General features: G+C 38.5%; 1 protein-coding gene across 1 annotated transcript; it reads right to left on the bottom strand.

Annotated features, from left to right (window-relative positions):
• Positions 1–20: 20 nt before the first annotated feature.
• Positions 21–11,766, bottom strand: ATP5PB (ATP synthase peripheral stalk-membrane subunit b). The gene is made up of 7 exons (XM_054466689.2): positions 11,638–11,766; positions 11,346–11,382; positions 6,893–7,038; positions 5,018–5,181; positions 4,521–4,646; positions 1,710–1,889; positions 21–434 (listed from the first exon to the last, which is right to left on the bottom strand). The coding sequence occupies exons 1-7, from the start codon at positions 11,675–11,677 to the stop codon at positions 357–359; spliced, it is 771 nt and encodes a 256-aa protein (XP_054322664.1). The 5' UTR covers positions 11,678–11,766; the 3' UTR covers positions 21–356.
• Positions 11,767–11,925: the final 159 nt, after the last annotated feature.

An 11,925-nucleotide genomic window follows, 5' to 3' on the forward strand; every position in this document is an offset into this window, starting at 1 on the left:
ATACAACTTGAAAAACCTTGTTTCATTCAATTGTCACTTTATTGCAAGATGGTAGAATTAATTACAAATTTAAACTATAATCTGGTAATCTTTAGTCAGGCAGCAAGTTTTTATAAAGGCAAACTGCTTATTCAGAAGTGATCATGGAACAACTCAAAGGCAGAGCAAGAAGGATGAGAAACATCTGACTGGCCGATAGAGATTTCGTTCTCTCACTATATGAAACAAATTTTTCATTTTTAGGAAGGGTAAACTATAACTTCAGTAGACACCAACACAGAAAGACTTTGTCAAATAGACTAGTTTCCATTTAGTCAGTCAACTGTTTCTAGCTGTCTCAATTGGGATAGATATATTTACATAACTGGCTGTGCTTGAGCCTTCTTTGCCAGCAGCTTTAGGTCCGCAATGCACTTGGCAATTGTCTCCTTTTCCTGTGACAAGGAAAGAGAAATCTGCTTAGACCTTTCCAAAACATAGAAAAGTATAGAGTACAAACACCATTATTCTAAAAGACACCTCCTACCAGACCAGAACCTCAAGATGATTACTGGCTTAACACTATACGGCTACTAGACAGGTTTAGAAGTAAAATTAATTAACATAGAGGAGATACAATTTATTTTAAGCAAATCCAGGGGGTTAGTTAAAATTCCCTGGCTCACAGCTTTTATGGGTGAAACCTGTATAGAATTTGAGGCCAGATATTCCTGTAACCATCTGCCACTGATGTTGGCTTGTACAACTAACAGTTGCTTGAAGAAGACCAATTCAACAAATATTAGTAATATATAAATGTTAAGAATGAAAATAATTTTTAATCTCTTTTCTAGACTTCTTTTGTATTTTCTGTTTCTTAAGTAAGCATGTATATTACTTTTATGTAAAAGACAGTTTATCAAAAAAAGAAAAAAACTTTGATAGACACTGTTTTTCTAATCCTATATAGGTTATGCTGAAAACGACCAGAAATACTTAAATGTTATAAACTCGAGAAAGAAAAAAAATCAAGTCATATTAAAGCAAAAATATAAATGAAAAAAATTAATTCAGTTTAAGCAAATAGAAAACATTTCCGTTCAAAACAGACAAGTTATGCAGGTGAAAAGAAGAAATGGAATGTCATGGCATTAGAAAATGGAAGGGGCTTAGAAATAGCCTTGTTCAGTCTTTTATTTTTTGAGGCAGGGTCTCGCTCTCTCACCCAGGCTGGAGTGCAATAGTGCAATCACAGCTCACTACAGCCTATGCTTCCTGGGCTCAAGAGATCCTGTCACCTCAGCCTCCTGAGTAGCTGGAACTACAGGCGTTTGTCACCGCACCCAGCTACTTTTTAAATTTTTTGTAGAGACAGGATCTCGCTATGTTGCCCAGGTTGGTCTTGAACTCCTGGCCTCAAGTGATCCTCCTGCCTCGCCCTTCCAAAGTGTTAGGATTACAGGTGTGAGCCACCGTGCCCAGCCCAGTCTATTTTATAGAGAAATTAAATATATCAGTTAATGTTACCCAAATTTAAGGAAAGAGAAAAGCCATCCTGACAGGTATGCAGCATCTTCCTGCTTATCACTATCCAGAAAAACAAACCGGGGTTACACTGCTACTTCTAGGCTAAAGACTCCTTGCCAGCTATTCCTACCTTAACGAAACATCAGCAGATACTTGTTAAGAGATACCAGTACAACGTCAGAACCTACAAAAATGTTGTGTACCTGCTGTGTGGAGATGCTTTGCACCACGTGCTTCTCCACCCAATTTACCATGTGTTCTTGTTCCTTTTGACGCATCATGTTCTGCACATATATATGATAGTCCAGGCGATTCTTTACTTCTTTATATACTCTATACAGTCGTTCCCGGTAAGTAACTTCCAAAGCCATAGCAATGTTATTCTGGGGCAAAATTAAGAAATGATAAATATTGTTTGTATACTTGAAGGAATACTTCTACTCTGAAGATTCTGCCAGTGAGAATGCCCCACTTCTTTTGTATTTTATGTGAAGTGCTTTTATTTAATAGATAATATGTACCTAGAAATTATAACAGCATATGGCAAAAACATATTTAAAAGTGTATGCTGTATGAAATAAGTCTCCTTCAGCCTCCCCCATAGGCCATTAATTCCTGTATTTCTTGTATTCCCTTCCAGAAATATTTAATAAAAATATAGGTATACCCATCAAAATACAGGCATATACACATCACTTTTATTAATTATGACACACAAACCTACCTCAATTTTAGGTTACACTGGATTCCACTATACTGGTATTCCACAATTCATTTTTTGGTACTACAAATAATGGTGCATATATTGTAGATCTGTCTTTGTGTTTATGTCATAATACTTGCTGGATCAAATAATAGTTAACATTTGTAGCGTACTGACTACGCTCTAAACACTCTTGTGTTTAGATTCAATTAAACCTTGTAACCAAACCATGGCATAGTTATTATAATTGTATCCATTTTGCAGTGAGGAAACTGAGGCAGAAGTTAGGAAACTTGCCCAAGGTTACAGAGCTAATAACTGTGAAGCCAAGATCAGCATACAGGCAGTAAGGCTACATAAGGCCAAGCTCTTATATATCTCTACTCGGCTAACCCATAGGCATCACAAACCAATGCATACAAAACTGAAGGCTATTGGCAACAAGGCAATCAGAATGATCCTTCAATGACTTTCTCTCATTCAGAGTCCAAGCCAAAGTTCTTATAGGAGCCTAAGGTCTTTATATATCATAGTCCCAGGCCACCCTCTATCTCCTTTTATTCTCCCCCAACCAATTCTACTTCAGCTGTATGGGCCTTCTTACTTTTCCTTGACTATATCAAGCAAACTTCCAGGTTTAGGGCATTTGCAACTGTTCTTCCCTCAGCCTGGAACTTATTTCCCCAAAAATCCACATACTTTGCACTATTAGTTCTTTCAGGTCTCTGCTCAAATATCATATTAGAGACATTTCTTGAATGCCCTATAAAAACAGTGACTCCCTCCTCCGGCAATTTTGTAGAAAGGGAGTCTATGTTGCCCAGGCTGGTCTCAAATTCCTGGGCTCAAGTGATCCTTCCGCCTTGGCCTCCCAAAGTGCTGAGATTATAGGCATGAGCCAATGCGCCTGGCCTGCAATCTTTTTAATACCAGTTTATTTTTCTATCTAGCATTTATTACCTGTTGACATTTGCAACTGTTCAATTATTTATTTTCTGTGCTTCTCCCAAAGGCTGGCTAGAAAATAAGACTCCATGAAGGCAGAAGCTTTTTGTTCTGCACTATATTTTCAGCACTCTGCCTTGATCAGAATATCTACACAGGAAGAACTCAATAAATATCTATCAAGTAAATATAAATAAATAAAAACCTAAATTACTATCATTTGACTCTTAGGAAAAAGCTACATTTTCCACCATGGTTTTTTAAAAAAGCCAAAATATATGTATGCATGCATTCACGTGTGTGTATATACTATGCAAGAGGCAGGAAGCATTCTCCCTTTGTAACCTAAATATACATGGAATTAACATTTTCTGAGATTTTCAAATATCCATGTGCTTAAGAGTCTTTAGAGTTCTTGTTTAAAATAATACAGATTCTGGATAGCCCCTAAGAAAGGTTCTGATTCCATAAGTCTTGGAAAGGGACAAAAACTTAACACCAAAGATAACTCTAATCCATGTGGTACTGAGACCACATTGGCCAAGATGCTAAACATTTCAGATGCTTACTCTATCTTAGCATCTCATTTTTCATTTTATTTTAATACAAAACTTCGACATAACAGCACCTCACTTTTAAATATTAGCCATAAAGTACAAGGCTCAAAATAAAAACAGTAATAACAAAATACTTGAACATATTCCTAAAGATTGTTTTGGAAGCTGCATATTTTAGAATCTAATCATGTTCTGACCATGATAAAAAGCTCTACTGCTATCTGAATTTGGTGTGTGTGTGTGTGTGTGAATTTGGTGTGTGTGTGTGTGTGAATTTGGTGTGTGTGTGTGTGTGTGTGTGTCCTGCCTGCTTTGTGGATTTAGAATGTGCAGTATCAGATTTCCTTACAGCAAAGTGTGTGTGTGTGTGTGTGTGTGTCTGTCTGTCTGTGTCCTGCCTGCTTTGTGGATTTAGAATGTGCAGCATCAGATTTCCTTACAGCAAAGATGTTAAGATGTTCTTGTAGCAAATGTGTATGAAACACACAGGATGTATTTTACCTAGCCTTCCTTACGCAGTGCATGCCATTTTTAAATCAGCTTTAACTTAATAACTATTTCCTTTTGTGTGGATCCAAAATGTTTTTTTAATAGCTTCTATGGTTTCTAATTTTATAATAATTTGAACTATTTTTCCACTTGACAGTTCTTAAACGTTTGAATAGCTGTGAATGCCAACTCCTACACAAATCTTCTCTTTTCTAAATAAAATGTTCAATCTATTTAACCATTCTTCATAAAAAATTCTGAATTTAAAAAAATGCACACAACAAGTAACTTCATTCTTCCTAGAAATTTCTGAAACCTACCCTTTGCACATCAAAAAGGTAATGGCGCTTCTGAACCAGTGCCTGTTGTGACTTCTCCATATCAATTGCATTCTGGATTTGTTGGATGGAAGTCTGCTTCGCCTCTTCTAGTTGGGCAAGTTTTTGCTACAATTGTGATAGCAACAACAAAGATCAGTGAAAGCACAAAGGGTAAAAAAAGGAGATTCATGCTTCTTCAAAGTTGTATCTCTCATTTGTAAAAACACCCACAAAGAAACATAGAAATGCACAAATCCTTAAAAAGAATTGCCCATAATAACTATACAATATCTTTTGAATGATTAAACTATAGAAAAGCTAAAGTGTTTAGTAGATATAAAAAAATTATCTCAAATTACTAACCAACATTAACACTTATTTGAAGCATTAGATTCATTTCTATATGTTGCTCCCCTAACACTCATATCAAAAATATCACTAGATGACCTTCATGTTTCTGCTAGTCTAAAATAGGAAATAAAGTTTATGGTTCTTACCTCATTGAGTTTATCAGCAAAGTCTGCAACAGCGGGACCATATTTTTTAATTCCATAGACCATTACACCTATTAATGATAGGGCAGTGAAGGTCTCTGCGCTAATCACATATATTTCTTTGGATAAAGCGTACAAGATAAGCCCAGTTCCGAGTACATAGGGTCCTAAAAGAAGAAAGAGTTATTTTATGAATGGATATGCTATGCCTAAAAGAGGGAAGATAGAAAGGTACTTCTATATTTGATTAGCTGAAGGCAAAGTAATGACTTAATTAGATTCAAAGACAGAACACTGGATTGGGAAGCAGTATGGTAGAGTTGAAAGAACAAAGATATGGACTCAGGGACATCTGTATACTGACTCTACAATTTTAAAGAAACTGAGCAATCTAAATAATCTCTGAATTTAGTTCCTTATTTGTAAAATGGGGACAGTACCTTCTTCAGTCTGATAAATTTGAGAAATAATGTTAAGCACAATACCCCACACAGTAAATTAAACTATTCTACAAAGATGTCAGATAACTTTCTGAAGTAATTTGTCCAGCAAAATATACTATTTATTGAATGGGACACTAGACCAGATAAAATTTACACAAGAAACAAGCAATAAACAACTACAAAGTGATATGTATATAAAAAGATGAATAAATATTAGGATTCTCAATTCCTGTAGCACCTAATTACAATGCTTCAAATATGGCTTTTTCTTTAACCAGGCCACGTGTTCTGAAAGGATGCAAACCATGATTTACATTTCTTTAGTCTTTCCTCCGCACCTCACAGGATGTAAGGGAGGCCCAGAGCAGGCTTTTAGGAAAGCATTTCACAGTATTTCTGAGAATCATAGGATGGCAGGATGTATCATGAGAATAACAGGGATACAAACTCAAATACATTTTACCCGGTTTCCCATACAAAGTTCCAACAGTTTTTTTTTTTTAATTGCCTTTAATATACAAATTTTAAATAGGAATTTGCAAGAAACATCTATCATATGTAACATTTTTATCACCTATGGAAGTCTGAGGAGACTAATGTTTCTAGCAATTTCAGTTAGGAAAATGCTACTTTAGGTGACTCCAGGGCTAAAAAAAAAACAATCTTTGGTTTCCAATGTTCCAGTCATAGCAATACTTGGGTATGGGCCAAGAAAGGCAGTACATGTAGTAGAGAGAATCATAAACTTAATCAGGGGACTCTTGCCTTACCTGGCTTCATTTTTATTCGTACCCTTTTCATTATCTAACAGTATATTATACAGTTGCTCTTTTCTTTATTGTCATCCTACAACAGAATGTATGTTCCAGGAAAGCAGGCACTTAACACTGTTCAACACTGTATGGCTGCAACAGTGCCTGGCATAGAGCAGGCATCAAAAAATTTGATCTACTAACAGAGATAATGCTGTAAAATTAAGTTAAAATCCCAAATAAATTTATACCAAAGACAAGTTGAAGCAATCAAATCAATTGTTACAATTTCCTTTTAAAAATAGCTGACTTGCGGCTGCAGGTGGGTGGCTCAAGCCTGTAATCCCAGCACTTTGGGAGGCCAAAATGGGTGGATCCCACAAGCCCAGGAGTTGGAGAATGGCCGGGCTACATGGTGAAAGCCCATCTCTGCAAAAAAATAGAAAAATGAGCCGGGTGCACGCCAAGTCCCAGCTACTCGGGAGGCTGAGATGGGAGGATGACCTGAGCCTGGGGAGGTGGAGGCTGCAGTGAGCTGTGATCTATCACCCCATCCTGGGTGATAGAGTAATACCCTGTCTCAAAAAAAAAAAAAAAAAAAAAACCAAACAAGAAAACCCACCTAACTTGATTTTAGTGGTGCCATCAAAACATATTATCAAAGACTAGGCAAAAATGCTCACCTGTTACACCAGTTTTAGGATAAAGAAACTGGAAGAATTCCTCAGGGATCAGTCCATAACGAACTTTTCCTCCATATTCAGGAAGAGGTGGTACAGGCGCAAGGTGTGGCTGCCCTGTATGAAAAGTCCTTGTTGCCTGCAATACCCTACAGGTAGTAATTGTACAAATGTAAAGCCTGTTTCTTTAAGGAGAATACAATGTATGAATAATTAGCAGAAACAATAAATAGGGTTGATGATTGAGGCTGTTTCCTAACTCTCATAATGGAAAGAGAATGGACTAGGAAGGTTAGGGTCCAGTAATCAGCTGTAACAAGAGCAAAGAATTAATCACAGACACTTAACCTTCTACCCAATACTGGAATCCTTTCTATCAGCCTTGCAGATCATCTGTCTAGCACTTTGTATGTCTATTATTAGCACTGAAACATGTAAGAATGTGGACATGGCAGCCAGATAGACATCTTGAGTTCAAATCCTAGACCTGCTCCTTGACTTTGAGTAAAGAACTTAAGCTTTTGTAATCTCAGATTTCTCTCAGTAAAATGGAAATAGAATACCTTATATGGTTGTTGAGAGGATTAGTTGAGTTAATATATGTAAAGTACTTAGAATGATGCCTGGCACATGGAAAAGTTCTACGTAAGTGGTTAGCTATTATATGCCTGATATGTTGTAAGCTCCTGGACCTTTTTGAATACTCTCTTTGATGAGAGTGCTAATGACTATATGTAACAGACTTTTTCAGTACTGGGTAGCTCTAATTATGTTCATCTTTGAATTGAGACGCTACATACATTCTTGGAACCTCAATCCATTCTTAGTTCTAATTTTGCTTTTCTATGTAAGATAACACACATGTACCTGGGTCAAACATCTGTTCCCTCACAATCCTGATTGTCCAAAAGGACTTCTCTGGTTTTGTCTTTTTTTTTTTTTAAATGAGGTATACAGAACTGAATATAATACTCTAAGTATAGTCTGGCCAATTTATTCATCCTACAAATACTTATTGAGAACTTGCTATTGCCAGTACTGAGCCTGAACAATTGAACTATTATCAACAGTGGATTTGGAAACTATTCTTGTATTAAAGCAGCTTAAGACTACACTTTTAACAGTTACAGCATACTGATGTCTCCTTAAGTTTCTGATGAAATAAAATCTAGTCCCTTTATATCTGCTGTCATTTAGTCTCCTTCAAGTTTTCAGTGTATTTCTGTCCCACTTCCTACCCTCCATTCCTCCAATCTCTCAACCTCTATCTCCTTGTAATATATGAATTTACATTATTTCATTTATTTTGGTACAATGCTTATCTTTTGAATATTATGTCTGCCTCCAAATATATTAGCTACCCCACCAGGTTTTGAAATCTGAGAATCATGCTTGAGATTCCTTCATTTACATCAAGGTTTCTCAGTTCAGCACTACTGACGTTTGAACTGGATATTTCTTTGTTGTAAGAGGTTGTTCTGTGCATTGTAGAATGTCTGGCAGTATCTTTGTGGCCTTTATACAATATATACCAGTAGCCCCTCCCTCCCCGACCCATCCAATGGTAACACTGAAAAATATCTCCAGACATTGCTAAATGTCACCTGCAGGCAAACCACCCCAGGCTAAGAAGCACTGATTTAAATCATAGCACTAAAGGGTATGCTTAGGCTGACAAGTCTCCCTAACTAGCTACCTTAGTTCAAGTCCTTATCACCTCTTGCTTAGTTTAACAATCCAAAACCTGGTCTCTCTGCTTATTTTATTTTTTATTTTTTTGAGACAGAATCTCACTCTATCACCGAGGCTGGAGCACAGTGGCATGATCTCAGCTCACCGCAACCTCCACCTCCCAGTTTCAAGCGATTCTTGTGCCTCAGTCTCCCGAGTAGCTGAGTAGCTGGGATTACAGGCATGTGCCACCATGCCCAGCTATTTTTTTTTTTTATTTTTAGGAGAGACAGGGTTTTGCCATGTTGGCCAGGCTGGTCTCAAACTACTGTGTTCTACCATCTCGGCCTCCCAAAGTGCTGAAATTACAGGTGTGAGACACTATACCTGGCCTCTGCTTCTTATTAAATATCCCAACTTAAACCCAGCCCACTCACATTACTGCCAATGTTTCTAAAATGAAAATCTGACTTGAAAACTCAACAGGCTCTCTCCTGCCTACAGAAAACTACTTAATATAACATACATAATCTACTACCTGTCATTTTTTTTTTTTTTGAGACAAGGTCTCACTCTGTCACTCAGGCTGGAGTGCAGTGGTGCCATCACTGCTTACTCGTAGCCTCCACCTCCTGGGCTCAAGCCATCCTCCCACCTCAGCCTTCCCAATAGCTGGGAGTACAGGCATACAGCACAATGCCCAGCTAATTTAAAAAATTTAAAAAAATTTTTTGTTGTTTTGTTTTTGTCTATGTTGCCCAGGCTAGTCTCGAACTCCTGGGCTCCAGTGATCCTCCTGCCTTGGCCTTGGGATTATAGGCATGAACCACCACTGTGCCTGGTCCTGCCAAATTTTATAACCTTATCTTCCTTCATTCTCTTACTCTCCTGGAATTACTTAACAGCTCTCAAAAACAAAGAAACACCACAAAAAAATTGCCTTATGCTGCTCCTTCTGTCTTGTATGCCCTTCATACCATGACTTTATAGCAATGACTATCAAGACCAATCAGGAGCAATGACTACCAAGACCAATCAGCCTCCAGATTTGTAAAGCCCTCCCCCCATTTTGGGCTAACATTCATTCTTTTAATCAATAAAACATTAACTGACTTTCTACTAATGCTAGGCACCGGTAACATGGCAATGAACAAAGCTCCAGCCTTCAACATTCTAGTGGGGGTATGGGAAGGGTGAGTGTGTATCTCTATACAAAATTTCAGGCAGCTCTAAGTGCTATGAAGAAAAACGGAGCAAGGTAAGGGGATAGGGAGCAACAAAATGGGGAAGAGTTTTTTGGTAGGGAGTCAGATGACATTTGACCCAATGATCTGGGGAAAAGAGAGAAGAGCAAGTAGAAAGATATTGAGGCAAGAATGCGCTTGGTAGTTTTCAGAGGAACACCAAGGTTGGAGAATGAGCTAAAAAGAGAACACAAGGAGATGGTGTCAAGAGATAGGAATGGATCAATTCATGTTGGACCTTCTGGGTTATGCTAAGTTGGGATTTTATTCAAGTGGGATGGGGAACTCTGGAAGGCCTTGGTTGACATAATCCTCCTGGCTATTATGAGAATGGGCTGTAACGGGACAAGAATAGAGATGCAAGACTAATTAAGAGACTACTAAAATACCTAGGTGAAAGTTTACGGTGGTTCCTAATTTAGCGGTAGTGGAAGCAGCAGTCAGAGTCCAAATTTCCAGAGGAAAAGGTTGCTGAGGTACTGGACATGGAGTGTGAAAGAAAACCAAGGATATTCCTTGTATCTTGTAAATATAAGTTATTTACTACCTGATATTACAATTATTTGTTTACAAGTCTGTATGGGGTCCTTTTTCTTCTAAGTTGGAAGCAGTCAATTATAGCCTTACTTTTTGCATACATGAAACTTAATTATAGATAAGACCACTTTTTCAAGTCCATTCTTTTTCAATTTGAGTTACCCTATTTTGCAAGCTTTAGAACTAAGTTTGGAAGTAAAAAGAGAAATCTCTAGGAAAATGGACATGTCTTATGGAACAATTTTAACGGTAACAGCTGCTAAATTTACTAAGCATACACCATGTACCAAGAACCGTTTTTGAGTTTCACAGCAATTGTCTCTTAATTCTCAAAAGCCACAATGCACTATTATCGCCATTTTGTAGATGAGGAAATTGAGGTCACACAGCCAGTAAGTGGAGGGGCCAGGGCCCCTGTACTGGCTGTGGAGCCCTCACTCTAAACCAATACTCTAAAGGTGCCTCCCATTCCTAGACTGTGAGCTCCATGAGGGCAGGTAATTAGCCATACTCATTCTTGTATCCTTGGTTATGTGTTTAGGCAACATAAATTTTTACTGAATCAATGAATGATTTCTCTGATTGTTATATGGCAGCAAAAACTAGATATCTGGGAAACCGACTGTAAACAACATGATTTACTGTTTTATTGAACAAAATTTGTTCTTGGATATGTAATCTACTCCGATTCAGGCTGTGGAAGCTACATGTCATAAGGTCCCAAGGGAAGGTCACAAAGGAGAGAGGCGGGTATAGAAGATAGCAAAACCAATCTCTAGTTTAGTTAGAATATGTTACTTACCCTGTTAAAATCTTGGTCATTAGGTGATATGAGAGCGTTCCTGGCAGTTACAGGAACAAGTGTCTTGTCTGAAAGAGGGTTTAAGTGTCCCAAAATTATCGGAAAGAAATTTCTGACCTAAAGCTAAGGGGGTGGGGGCAGGAATCGCGAAATAAAAGATAGTAAAAACAAAGACGAAAGGGAGCATTATCCTCACACTTACCCTGGACCTAGGAAGGCTGCATTCTTCAGAGAGGAGGCTGCAGATAGACAAGGCGAAGGTCAGCAAAGTCAAATGAAATCTGGTTTGCCCCTTCCTCATCCCCGCCAGGCTCTATCACTAAGGCTATGTACCCCTCTTTCCCGTCCCTCAAGACCCCACGCTCCCTTCTGAGCTGCACTGACCACTCGCCGCTCAGGCCCGTGTCGCTGCGCCTTTCTCCCCTCCCTGTCACCCCTAGATTCGCTTCTTTCCAATCACTCTGATAGTCCAGAGCAGGGTCTATACCCCTCACCCGCTGTGGCGGCGGCGGAAAGTACCACCCGGGACAGCATGGTCAACGAAGGTCCAGGTAGCGATCTTAGCGTCCCTGTGACCCCGATAGGAGAATCTGTCAGGGCAGGAGCAAGATGGCCGCTCACAAGTCTCGCGAGATGAAAATTTTGTTCTCTTCCTTCAACTTTCCTCGGGAGATTTAAAAAAAAAAAAAATTATCGCGAGAAGAGGCAAGTAACGCTGAGAACCTATCGCAGGAGGGCGACAGCCGGAAAGCAGGATGGAGCCATAGAAGCAATTCTCGCGA

This window comes from Pongo pygmaeus, chromosome 1 (genome assembly GCF_028885625.2).
Source record: "Pongo pygmaeus isolate AG05252 chromosome 1, NHGRI_mPonPyg2-v2.0_pri, whole genome shotgun sequence".
NCBI classification, from domain to species: domain Eukaryota; kingdom Metazoa; phylum Chordata; class Mammalia; order Primates; family Hominidae; genus Pongo; species Pongo pygmaeus.